The sequence below is a fragment of the Atheta coriaria genome, unplaced genomic scaffold, assembly GCF_025399875.1.
Source record: "Atheta coriaria isolate IRGN ID8LTWV9N9 unplaced genomic scaffold, Caltech_Dcor_3.1 hic_scaffold_8_pilon, whole genome shotgun sequence".
Lineage (NCBI taxonomy): Eukaryota > Metazoa > Arthropoda > Insecta > Coleoptera > Staphylinidae > Dalotia > Dalotia coriaria.
Window position 1 is genome coordinate 3485231 of NW_027045450.1, and position 12580 is coordinate 3497810.

The 12580-nt window shown below is 44.7% G+C and overlaps 3 protein-coding genes across 4 annotated transcripts; all 3 read right to left on the reverse strand.

Moving 5' to 3' along the window:
• Positions 1 to 91: 91 nt before the first annotated feature.
• Positions 92 to 5294, reverse strand: Asap (ArfGAP domain of ASAP). Its single transcript, XM_065309442.1, has 12 exons — positions 4509 to 5294; positions 4138 to 4210; positions 3099 to 4055; positions 2817 to 3044; positions 2530 to 2758; positions 2291 to 2471; positions 1808 to 2227; positions 1568 to 1748; positions 1286 to 1507; positions 1041 to 1225; positions 923 to 979; positions 92 to 778 (listed from the first exon to the last, which is right to left on the reverse strand). Exons 1-12 carry the CDS (start codon positions 4653 to 4655, stop codon positions 434 to 436), a joined length of 3225 nt encoding a protein of 1074 aa, XP_065165514.1. The 5' UTR covers positions 4656 to 5294; the 3' UTR covers positions 92 to 433.
• Positions 5295 to 6718: 1424 nt separating this feature from the next.
• Positions 6719 to 8774, reverse strand: VhaAC45 (Vacuolar H[+] ATPase AC45 accessory subunit). Its single transcript, XM_065309596.1, has 4 exons — positions 8551 to 8774; positions 8106 to 8473; positions 7830 to 8049; positions 6719 to 7770 (listed from the first exon to the last, which is right to left on the reverse strand). Exons 1-4 carry the CDS (start codon positions 8646 to 8648, stop codon positions 7257 to 7259), a joined length of 1200 nt encoding a protein of 399 aa, XP_065165668.1. The 5' UTR covers positions 8649 to 8774; the 3' UTR covers positions 6719 to 7256.
• Positions 8775 to 9056: 282 nt separating this feature from the next.
• Positions 9057 to 12387, reverse strand: LOC135797310 (CREB-H transcription factor homolog let-607-like). Of its 2 annotated transcripts, none has more exons than XM_065309594.1 (5): positions 12043 to 12387; positions 11422 to 11654; positions 10855 to 11030; positions 10532 to 10783; positions 9057 to 10468 (listed from the first exon to the last, which is right to left on the reverse strand). In XM_065309594.1, the coding sequence occupies exons 1-5, from the start codon at positions 12148 to 12150 to the stop codon at positions 9474 to 9476; spliced, it is 1764 nt and encodes a 587-aa protein (XP_065165666.1). In that variant the 5' UTR covers positions 12151 to 12387; the 3' UTR covers positions 9057 to 9473. The 2 variants fall into 2 exon arrangements, with proteins under 2 accessions (XP_065165666.1, XP_065165665.1); XM_065309593.1 differs by having other exon boundaries at positions 10855 to 11084; positions 12043 to 12386.
• Between the last annotated feature and the right edge of the window lie 193 nt (positions 12388 to 12580).

Below are 12580 nucleotides of genomic sequence, written 5' to 3' on the forward strand. Positions count from 1 at the left end.
ATGACATTTTCACAGAATTGTAGAAAACCATAAGTTGCTGCAAAATTGTTTTTGTTCAGGAGGTGTAGGATGGGGATACAAAAACTTCGCATTCGATTAAATTATTTATTTGTTTAAATAATATATCACTATATACGTTTATGATCATATATATCTTGTATATGCATTATATATATATATACTATATATCATTCACACGCGGCGCTCATCCACGCATCTAAACACGTTTTACGATATTCCTCTAAGAATTAGTATGGCAGAGACGTATACACCTCGAATACTGACTCGACCCGCGATGCAGAAGACTCGCGGGTCGCCACAACATACCTTATAACACATAGAATATAATACGTTTTGGTAACAACATTTTGTTTCACTTTCGCTTTCCGTTGCTAGCCGATCTCATCGCTTGTCCTGTGCGCACAGTGGCCGGCTAGTCGGGCAGCATGTGCACGAAACTGATCGGAAACATGCCGCGCCTTTCAGGCTCGGCGGCGACCATGCCTTCCATCCAGTTTTCATCTTCGGTGTTCTCGTTGAGCACGATGATGATTTCACCCTCTTGGAATGAGAGCTCGTCCTCATTGTCGGCGTCGCAGTTGTACAGCGCCGTACAACGACGTGTTGTGTTGCCGTTGGGGACGTGAACGGGCGGGCGACCTGTCGCGCCGCCACCGCCTGGTATAACGCCCATTCCCACGCCCAGACTGCTCACGGAGCGCGGGGAGGATGACATAGGACTGGAACCGTGTCGACCCATCGGTGGTGAATCCGACGCCTATAAAATAAAACAAACACAATTAGTAACGAATACAAAAACAAGCAGGAAAGCATCAATCGATTGGCATATTTCAATGTTAGTACAGCCAAGAAACAAAACTAACAAACAATTAATTGTTTTCATCGACAATTCTAACGTTACTTTTGATTCGACCACGGCTTTCATCATCATGATACGCTGGTAATGCCGCGATCTTCCCTGACAAATGTATAACTCATCTTTAATTCAATTCATAGCACAGATTGAAAGTTGTACTTACTCGTCTAGGCGGTGGAATAGGATTGAGCGATGAGTCCAGATCTGACGACATTGAGCAGATGCTCTCAGATGACATCCCATTAGAGAGCCGTCCACTGAGACTCGCTGGTGTCGGAGGCGGTGGATTCTGTGGTCGCTTCACGTGCTTGTCCACCATCGACTTATCGTGCATGACTAGTTTACTACCTGTAACAATTTAACAGACAAAATTTAAAACTGAGATGGCGTGGTTTAAAACAAACTCACCGTATTGTATCACAGAACGACTTGAACTGGAGTCACCGCTAGGCGAACGCTTGTGCGTGTGACTAAGGGTGTGATAGCCGGCGGCGACCGGATCGGACGGCGTGCGACTGTGGCTGCTCGGCAGCGTGCCGTACATGCCGCCGCCGAGCTGCATCGAACCAGAGGGCGGCAACGGAGCAACACGTTTCTTTAGACTTCCGTGGCCATGCCCATGAATGGTCGCTAATAAAAAAAGCCCTTAAATTAACTAACATTCTATGGGTATTGGTCGGTAGGACTTACCAGTCACTGGCTTTCGTGACTGCGGCGGTGGTGGTGGCGGCATTTGCCGGTTACTGTTGGGGCTGGTGCCTTGCAGACTATCCGAAGTTGAAGATCTGGACCGCAACACGCCCGGCGAATCACCGCCAGTATAACTCGGCGGGCGTGACCGATTCTTTTTCTCGGGCGTCAATGATCCATTCTATAAACATTATATTCATCATTAGTGGACTGTGCCACGCCCACCAATTTATAACTTACCCTATCGTCAATAATCGTCTCATCTTCAGAGAAATCCGTGGAACCGTCATCGTGCGACAAATTCCAATCGATGTTGATGTTGTCAAACAGATGCTTCTGCCGGTTGGCAGCGTTTTCGAGCAGCTCCTGACACTGCTCGTGGTGCATATCAACGGCGATATCCATCGGCGTCTTGTCTTGGGAATTGCGTAAGGTAGGATCGGCGCCTGAACGCAATAACAGCTTCATGCACTCCGGTTTATCGAAGAGTGCACAGTAGTGCAGAGCGGTGTTGCCGCCCGACATATCTGGCGTGCACGGCGGTGCCGTCTGCCTGTCAATACCATGCGATGGCATGTTCTGCACAAGAAAGTCAACAATTGCAAGGTTCTTGCCGCCGGAGCGCAGTACCGCGCGATGAAGTGCCGTCTGACCCTCGTCCTAAAATAATCAACACATTCTTAATCAAATTTAACTCCAAACAAAATAATAACAATGACATACAGATGATGGCAGTACCGCCGACAAATCAACGTTTTCGGCGAACACCTGAAGAAGCAGTGGTAGATCGATGCTGTTGACGGCCTCTTCGAGGTCGTAGAGTTTCTGTTGTTCGGAGTGGCATGTTTTCATCGAGAAGCGCTTCTCAACGTACTTCGCTCGAATAAAACTGAAGCGATCCTCCCTAAAAATTCATTTGATAATAGAGTCAACATTATTATTATCATAATAATATTGCGTACATTGAGCTGGACGGCGTCGGCTTCGAATTGTGATGTAAATGCAGATTAGCTTCCATGACGTCATTGAAATACTGATTCGTCATGTATCTCGCAAGCAGCAGCTGACTGGTGCCCACGTTGTCCAGTGTCAGCGATTGAATACGCGAAATGTGCACGCCCAGGTCGCGATGGATGCCCGAGCATTCAATGCACACGATGATACCAAAGTTCGTTGAGAGCCATGTCGCATCTGTGCGCAACACAACATAACCGTTAGTTTTTACCAGAAAATCATGCTCGTGTCTTACCATTTTGTGAATTGCAATCACAGCAGTGATCATTTCCAGGGATACGCTGAATGTACCTGATGATGGTCTGCTGTAGCTCGATGAGACCATGATTCACTTTGTCACCGCCGCTTTTACTGCTGTCGTCGAATGCCTTCATCAGCGCGCGCTCTTTACAGTTCACCAGCACAGAAGTCCACGCATGTTGGTCCAATTCGTCCTCGGCTTGGAAGTGATACGTTCGGTTGTCTATGAAAATGCATGATAATTACACACATATTTATTAAATAAAGTGTAACTTACATGATATCAAATCAAATCCCCGCTTGTCTTCATGAACGGGTTTAATTTGACACGTGAGAAGGTTCACTCGCGTCGGTGGTTTGGACTCATCCGCATGGCAAATCTCAAGATACCCCTCCGCCTTAACATTGCAGCGCCGTTTCTGCCACACCCTGCGCATTTTACCCTCGGACTTCTTCAGCAAGTGCCCGCTCCTCGTATACCCCTGGTGCTTATCTCCCTGCAGCTGATGCAATGAGTAACCGACCGCTGTGCGATCGCCACCCATTGCACCAGCCCCGCCCCCTCCACCCACCGATTCGCGCTCGCTGCCAGGCGGGCCGGAAGCCACCCGAATCAAGACGCGCAGCTCATTTAAACTGCGCCGCTCTTCCTCTTGTTGCTGTCGAATCTTCTGCAGGCCTACGCTTAAATCGGCAACGTAGCTTCCAAAATGCTCGATGGTCTTCAGCCCATCCTGGAAGTAATTCGTCTGCGCGTGATAATACTTAACGAGGTTCTGCAGAAGATCGATACCGCGCTTCGTCTTAATCTCGTTGTATTTGATGAGATACTCGCACGCCTGCAGCTGAAAAAGGCGGCGTTCTTTCTCCATCTCGTCGGCAACTTCAGCCGGTGTGATTTCTTGCCGAAAGAGGCCAGCGTCTTTGGCGTGCTGCTTCTTTTCCTTTTCAATCTTCATGTATTTACTCTCGTAATCTTTCCACGCTTTGTCAAACGGTCGTTTTAGGTCACCTTTGACTCCGCGTAAGTCTCCTTTGAGAATAACGTCTAGTGGAAACAGGACGATATTCTGCATGTTCTGCATGAGTGTCTTCATCAGCGCAGAGAGCTCCTTGTTGACGACGGAGAACTTGGCAAACGCAGCGCTGATGCTCACGTCGTCGTCATCGCGCGATAAACCGTGGCCCAGCTTCTCCAGGGCTTGGGAGAGAGTTATTTCATTCTCCACATGCGCTAAAAGTAATAGTTTCTTATAGGCAACCCAAATCACAATCAAGTTGGAAGTTGAATGCTTAAAGTTTTTATTTGAACTTACTAGCTCCGGACGTGATTATAGCCTTTATGGCCTTCTTCATTTTGGTCAAACCTTCCCTGTCATAGTCAAGGATCTAAAAAATAGTGTTGTTAGTAATCGGGACACTCTGTATTTTCAGGAGGAGACAAATAAATCGCGCACGAATGTCACGACGGAGAGTCGGTGTTTCGGGTGATAAGTGCGCAAAGTTTATTAATAACTCGGATTTCGTGGCATGCCGTGAGTTTACGTAAACCACACGAGTTATGCGGTGAATGTGCGACAACATAACAAGTCGCAAAAATAACAGACCGCCGTATATACTTAAACAAAGGGCAAGTCGCTTTCGCAAATCGTCCACTGTTTGTTTGTCTAGAAAAGTGGTTGATTACCTCCTCGTAGGTGTTGATGGCTTGTCGACACTGCGGCATCCGCGAGACAAAGTTGGACGTAATCGGACTGCTGTAGTCCTCCTCTGCCTCGCGCACGAACTCGGCGACAGTGATCGGCGACGGCATCGCGTCGTCGACGGTGTACATGGGGGTAGCGAAGGCGCTGAGGACGGTCACCACGGCGGCGGTTGTTCACTGACGACGCACGGCGGCGCGCCACACTGCCGCCCTGCACATTTCCAACGCACCGATTGCACTCGCACAACACACGCACGGCGATGATGTCTAGTGAAACGGGGAGGATGCGAGATGCATCGCACGATCGCACGGCAGACGCACGTTAGAGCGGGCAGCGACTTGAGCGGCGAACGGAACGGACGCGTATGCGCTGCGGCGAGCGGACCAGACACGGAGCTGATTACTCATGAGCTGACAAGCGGGCTCCTTACAATGTGCGACTGCAAGCAAACATATTCATTCGCCCGCGGTGAAGAAAAACGGGTATAGAGTACGTGTGTCGGAGATTCGTGGCGGAAACGTTGCCAGCGCCCTCGTTGGCAGTGCGCGAATGTTAGCAAATCGACCGTTGCGCGCACTTCCTCACTCGGTTCGTGCGGTGCAGTGTTGATTCTTTGTTGTGTGCGTTTGCTTCGCCCGCTTCCTCTTGCGCTCTGACAGAATAATCTTTCTTTTTCATTCATTCGTAGCGTAGTCAACCATGTACCCATAGTGTTCCATTCGTGTATCCTCGGGCGTTTGCGGACGACCTTGCTTCCCGCACACCGGATGTAAATACAAAGTGATACAATAAAATCCAACATAACAAATCGCCTACACTCAAAATTACATATATAAAACATCAAATATCTTCGCATAATTTTATATTTATAGTTATATTATAGTTATATACCATTGGGGTTTTGTTTAATAATTTTTTTGAGTAAAAAAACAAACACCTGTTATTTATTATTTGTTGTTGTTTATATAGCCAGCCGTTCACATAAAAGCATGAAACGATGAAACAATAGAAGAAAGAAAACACAATGGGCGCAATATGCGCCGCGTGTGAACTTTTCCGGTACGAAAAAATGCGCATTACTGAGTCACTAACTCACTATGTCATCGATGTGCATGCAACGCAATGAGATGTGAGAAATCCACTTCACTCTCGTTGGATTATTGCTCATTGTGATGCGTGCGACTCATGCGAGTTTTCATAGGTGTGCGATGCGTGCGCAGAATGTCTGTGTTTATTGTATGAATTGAATTAGTCAGTCATTTACTATGTGACTGAGTGTGTGCGATGGCAGACCGGAAGCGCCACGCACAGCACGCGCACACAACACGATACGCTCTGTTTATCAATTTCCGGTAAGCGCACGGTGGAACTAATGACTTAAATGAGATGCAAACAACTTGAAAACCAACACATAACACACGAATCGAAGTAAATTTGAGCCGCGAGACTTTTCGCCGCCAGATAAATAGACATAGAACAAACAAATCACTGAAAATTACAAACTTTGGAGGTGTTTTTGGGTAGTTATCGTTGACAAAATCGGTTGAATAAAACAGCATTTATAAGAACAACTCTTTTTTTTTTCATTGCTTCTATACTTACTGCATAAGCCACTCCGGATCTCGTTGACCATTCCGATAAAGAACATTTCAAAACGTCAACACTGCACTCGTACACATGATACACAACATTTATTGATAATTCATTTGTAAAACACTAAACAACTTCTTGTTTATTATGTTTATTAAGTTATCTTGTTTAAAAAATACAATAAACGTAACAACTCACAAGAAATGTTCACATGCGATGCGACGACAAGACACTAGTGTTTGTATAATCTGAGAAGCTACACGAAGCAAAGACGGTCGGCCGGCGGTGCGTGCAAACAACAAACTGATAAAAACAAAACCTGATGCACAAAATCACATAATCTCAGAAGGACACGAGTGTCACACTACCTCTAACAAACAACTGGTTACGATAAAAGGATTTCGAATTTAATGCGAATATGTGCATCGCAGCGCCATCTACAATTGAATTATAAAGTTATATTTTACGTATCTCCATGTTTGAATTTAGCTTGTTGTGCTGAAAGATCTCTTGAATTACAGTATGTAAATGTAAATAAATGTATTAATAAATGAAATATAAGCTGGAGAGGATCACGTTCGAATGATATTTAGCACAAGTCTTAACTTAAGAGCTCTATTAGGTCTTCTTCAACACTAGTGCTAGTAGTCTAGTGGGATCTCTAAATATTAATTTGGCAATACTTGCCGCCGCCGCACGGAAGAACTAATTATATGTATGTTCACATTTCAACAATATATCGAATCGTTCGCAAACGGTAAACGCAACGCTTTGACACCCTGATTCGTCTAGAAATCTACTTGCCACCTGGTACATGATGGCCTGCATAACAATTGATTTTTACATTTTACAAAAAGTGAACTCATGACTTGATATGTCGTTTCACTGCTGCGCCTCTGACAAACATTGGTAAAGTAACAGTTCCTACAAATCTGTATAAATCCATAAATTCAACAACGATAAAAATCCTATTGTCATACATTTTACAAACGGTGTATACTAGTTTCTTACAAATTTCTCGGTTTCTGTTTGTAAAATGTGTGTGTTTGTGTGTGTGTGTGGGGGGTTTGTAAACTTTTGACGCATATCACAATGTCGCTACAGAAGTGAATGTGTGCGCTTAGACCGATATGTAGAGTTTAGTCGACGGCGTTGATGATGATCGTCTTGCCCTTCGGATCGTCAAAGCGGTCCATGGTCTTAATATCCATGATCATCGCAATGCCAATGGAAATGATGATAGCCAGGATGACAGTGACAAAGAGGCCGGACCAGATGGCTGGCGATGTGAAACCCACGCAGTCGTAGGAGTCATCGAAGCCAACCGTCTTTTCATTGGTGCCGTTGTTGAAGAACTGCAGCTGGAAGGTAGGGAATTGCAGGAATTGCGGCTTGAAATCCGTTTTGCCAGTGGAAGTCTCACGAAGTGTCAAGTTGCTACTGCAACTGGAAGAGAATCCCAGCGGATTGTGCATATCGGTGGTGAATGTAGCGCCTCCGTAGGTGACGTTATAGACTATCCAGTAGCCATCAACAGTTCTGATGTAGTTCAAGGTAATGTCGCCACCGTCGGTAGAAATGGTTAAAATTCCCAAGCCAGTTTTATCATCAAATCCCGTCTCCTTTGGTACAAGGCTCTTCAATTCCTTTATACTAAAAATATATTTATGTATATAAAAATATTGAAATAAATAGATTTGCAATCAGTATACCTAGTGCCATCTTTGGCAGTGTGGAAGAAAGAGCCATTTAGGTAAACTAAGAAATGAGGAAGTTTGGTTACTCCTTCAACTGCCTTAACCTCACGAGTTTGCCTGTGCTTGACAATATCCCCAGGGACAATCCAGGAGGAGTGACGACCAGTGTAGATAGCCAGGACGTTATCCCTGCTACTAGCTGAGACCTTCTCATAAACCTCAGCAATGAATTTAGCTATAAAACAAATCACATGTCAGTAATCATGTGATACACAATATCAAATGACTTACAGTGCCTCTTGAGCATATCCACTCTATCCTCATCATCCTTGGCATCATTCAGGTCAATGATCAACTGCTTCCTCTCCAATAACTTGGGATCCTTGATGATATCATCCACAGACACACTGGGGATGTCAGAACCAAAGGATTGGATCACTTCCATGGGTGTGGAGACAGTGGGCAGATATGTCACTCTAGTATGGTCTGAGAGTTGGCTCAGTTCATAGAAAGTTTTGGCAGAGAAGTCTTCAGGACTGAGGCTCTGCTCAGCAAAGATGATCATTCTTTCACTGTGTTGGTGTGCTTGCTTCTGGAGAAGGATCTCTTTGAATGTCTCCTGGCTGACATGTGTAACGGCTGGGAAGAGTCCTTTGGTACTAATATGCAAAATAAAATTTTAGAATTGTTTCAATTTGGTATGGATATTCAGATATGTACTTTAAGAGGTACTTACGGAATCGTTTGCCACATATACACGGGGACCAATTCACTGGCATTGGCGGTGAAGAGGCCCACTGTCAGCAGCAGGAAGAGTTGGGATGTTAGGCCCATGGTGAGCTGGAGAACCGGAGGACTGGATACGCGAGTCACGTGAAATCTAGGTGTAGCAGGCGTTGTAATGAAGCGATCATATGGTTCGACGTCGACCGAACAACTGAGAGGGGCAACGGTTGAATAAGAGGTGGGACAAACTCACGAGCACCGAATCACGGGATCGGCGCTTTGAGTAACGCCAAAGTATTGTATCAGAGATGGCGCTGCTTGATGCCTCCTGAGATAGTGATTTTCACAATATTCTTTAAAAAAAGGTCAAAAAACGCTTGAAACCCTCTTAAATCTTGGTAAAAACATGATAACAACATTTAAATCTATCCAGAGCAGATCTTAGCTTGATTTTTCATGATTTTTGCACAAATTATACCAAATGACGTGGAACCTACAACAAAACCACAAACCAAATTCAAGATACAAGTACGTTTGTAATTAAAAGTTAACATAGTGTACAGTAATCGCAAATAGTGCTCGTGACTGCTCATGTTATCATCATCATCATCCTGCCTTACTCGAACTAAATTCACTAAAATTATTTACAATACGATTTTAGATAGATCGACCAACCGGTTGGCCTATAGGACATTAGGTACATTCGCATCATATTACAAAACTCCAACCTGGGCGTCCCCCTAAAAAGTCATATCGTATCCTAACGCTCATAATCAATCTCATAAAATGCAAATATAAATCTCTGGTCTACTAAAAAGTAATAAAATACATAAAACCCTTTCACAAAGGAAACAAAGTTCAAACATTAACATTTAACGAATGTTATTTCATCATGCAATTGCACCCCCCGGCGCGCTTTACTTTCATTCCATTCTATTCTCTTTTAGACGGCAGCGCCATCTCGGCTTCCAGCTTAATCTCTTTGACGGAGTTGATTTCATTCTGAAACGTGTCAAAATCCAAGCGTGTTCGTTTGCTTGGCGGATGACCCGAGTCCTCCTCGTCGTCGGATATATCCGGCTCGATAAATTTCCGCACATCCCCACCGGGGGCCAATCCCCCGCCAGTGACACCTTTATTCCGATCGAGGAACAAACGTAAATCCTGCAACGCTTGTTTAAACTCATCCTCGTGTCGCTTACAGAAGTCCTGCAGCGACCCACCCTGCAGTATCTCCGTACAATTCGATCGTATGATCGACTCGTACTTAGCAGACAAGTCTCCGAGATACTTGACAAACGCAGCGGTGCCGTTGTCCTTCTCCTCGGCGGCGGCGATTTCCTCGAAGCGCGCCTCGGCTTCCTCCTTGTTGAAAACAATGAACTCATCCATATTCACTTGGTCTTCTTCTTCCTTCGTGGGGTTAAACAGCAACGCCCTCCGTGCGGCCATCATTTGTTGCTCGCCCACCTCGAGGTCTTTGTTTTCGGCGGTGCGCAGATTCGGCAGGCACACGAGGAGCGTGGAGAAGAGCACAATCATTAGACACGTGGTCGGTGTAGCTTTACTCGAACCACTGCATAATAATTCCTGCAATTTTTTCAACTGCTCTGAGAGTTTAGTGTTCTCCCTGTTTAGATTCTTCACTTTACTCTTGAGGAGCTCGTTTTCCTCGTCGGTTTTGCGGGCTTTTTCCTCCAACTGATCAACGTATTCCTTCTTACGTTTGCGGGAATCTTGCGCGGAGATTTTATTGCGGATTTTGCGCCGGATGCGCTTCAACTCCTTCTCTTCGTATTTCGTAAGCGGGTAGTGAGTTGGGAGCTTGATGCCTTCCTTCATAAGGAGGCGTTTTTCTTCGCCGGTCAACTCCAAAGCAGGATAGTTGTTTCCATCCATGGGTATTGGTTGATCCAGATCAATATCATCTATTTAATACAAAATTTTATTAATTTTTATGTCACAAGAGTGAGTTTTATTTGAAAACCTACCATCTACAGACTCTGAACTCGTGGACGCAGCATACTGGGACACTTTTTTAAACACGGGCTTGGCCTGTGCAGGGATGAACTTCAACGCCTCCATGTTGAGCTCGTTAGCTCTAATCACCTTCAACTTCTTGATGTCTTTCACATTGACGGGTAATAATAACGATCGCCCGCCTGCTTGTACCCTAATCACTTGATTCTTTCCATTGTTGATGATTTTGTTTGTTTTTGCATTCGGTCCCATTAAAGGAATATCTGTATCAAAACACGATGCGATATAATGTATATAATGTGATAAAGTTGGAAGGGTAAACAAAATAATTTACCTTGAGATGATTTCGTAACAATAAACTTCTTAGCAGGTTGCTGTGTGTTGTTCACCGACGGGGCAACCCTCTTGATCAACTTGTGGGCGACATTGTTGACCACGGGGGTGTGCACGACGGTGTCCGCAATAAACTGCTGCAGGTGCTCGTTTTGCATGGACGCCTGATCAATGAAGCTGTAATAATCATCGCTGGTAAGCGTTTCGCTCGCCTGACTACCGAAAAGTGTACTAGAACCGTAAATAAAAAAAAGCAATAAAAGTAAAACAAAAAAGTTGTTTAGCAATAAAACGTGAATCACATTGTGCATAAAAAAGAATAGCAAGCAAGAGAAAGAGTGGGAATGCAGAGCTCTCTCACTATTGCTCCAATTTCTTTTCTGCAAAAGCGCAAGAAAAGTGAAAGGTCAGCCGCTCGACCAGTTTATCTACTGCTGCGTGCGAATTTCAAATTAACATTATCCACGACTCGCACACATGGCTTTTGGAGGTTAGCCGGATTCCATATGGTACATGATAAGCAGAGATCTGTCTTATCAGCCATGCAAAAAAAAAGGAAAACACTTACATTTGCTCGTGAAAGTTATCGCTGTCATTAGAGCCGATGTCGCTATCTGTCCGAGGACTGTTGTGGTGGGTTGAGGAGGGTGAGGTGGAGGGTGATTCTATTCCGGAGGTGCTTTCTGCAAAACTGGCGTCGTCTTTCAGTAGATCATCATTGAAGAAGCGCATTTTATCATCAATCACTTCCAGGAAGTTGTCTTTTTCCAGAGACATGACAGAATCAAAGAATTCTGATGTCTGTAATAAATATATAATCATTATTAGTAAATTTACTAGCAGGTAATTAATCTCTTAATGGGTAGTAATGTTCAAAAATCACTTTGAGGACTTTAGATCTGTTTTCAATTGCCCATACACACAATGGTATTGCATGTACGATAACGAGAATTGATAAGACGCACAAGTTACTCGGAAATTACGATGCAATGTTCCAGAATTTTGTAGTTGTAATAAAATATTACATCGAGATGATTAATTTTTCGCGACCCAGTTGAAATATAGAAATACCATATACTTGCGCGTCTTCTACCTTCACTTCACCCGTTACTCGGTTCTGCTAAGCATTTTATTCGTTTTAATGACGGTACAGTTATTGCTTTCACAACTTGCACGTTAATTGGCTTACCATCATGTCAGGCGCATCAAAATTGAAGTCCATATTGTTGATGTCCATGTTGAGGTCGTCGTTGGCGGCGTCGCCGCCTTTCAGCACGTAGTCGAGCAGCTGCGACATATTTTCTGGCGCACTGTCTGGGAGCTAGTGGCTCATCACCAAACAAAAGACGCGCACGCTTTATTTTTAGTCACTCGCGATACTGCAATCACGCAAGAAGATGGTGCAATCCAAGAGCGGAATCCAAGCGTGTGCGTGTGGAGTGCACCGTTAGCTATCCGGTTTTGCCAACGTCAACTAACCAACGCTGGGCGGTGGAAAGAAGCACGGCGCGCCGATGAGGTTGGCTGCATGTACAGCAGCCGAATGACGGCATACGATCGATGGGATGCTTTCGGCGCATGCGCAGTATACTCCCACCACTCCCCAACTTGCTACGAGTGAAACTGGTGGGAAGTACAGAAAGTAACTAAAAATATCCCGGCGAGAACTTAAACCAGTGCCCACCAAACAAGTAAATATCGAGATTATATTTAATTAAATTAATTGC

Bases quoted from the DNA above. Each gene is read 5' to 3' on its own strand.
- Asap (XM_065309442.1), bottom strand. From the start codon at position 4,655: ATGTACACCGTCGACGACGCGATGCCGTCGCCGATCACTGTCGCCGAG. The intron at 4,211-4,508 runs GTAATCAACCAC...ACTATTTTTTAG, and splicing joins CCATCAACACCTACGAGGAG to ATCCTTGACTATGACAGGGA. The intron at 2,472-2,529 runs GTACGCAATATT...ATGAATTTTTAG, and splicing joins CCGACGCCGTCCAGCTCAAT to GGAGGATCGCTTCAGTTTTA.
- VhaAC45 (XM_065309596.1), bottom strand. From the start codon at position 8,648: ATGGGCCTAACATCCCAACTCTTCCTGCTGCTGACAGTGGGCCTCTTC. The intron at 8,474-8,550 runs GTAAGTACCTCT...TTTGCATATTAG, and splicing joins TATATGTGGCAAACGATTCC to TACCAAAGGACTCTTCCCAG. The intron at 7,771-7,829 runs GTATACTGATTG...ATATATTTTTAG, and splicing joins ACTGCCAAAGATGGCACTAG to TATAAAGGAATTGAAGAGCC.
- LOC135797310 (XM_065309593.1), bottom strand. From the start codon at position 12,150: ATGTCGCAGCTGCTCGACTACGTGCTGAAAGGCGGCGACGCCGCCAAC. The intron at 11,655-12,042 runs GTAAGCCAATTA...TATTTATTACAG, and splicing joins TTGATGCGCCTGACATGATG to ACATCAGAATTCTTTGATTC. The intron at 10,784-10,854 runs GTAAATTATTTT...GTTTTGATACAG, and splicing joins TGTTACGAAATCATCTCAAG to ATATTCCTTTAATGGGACCG.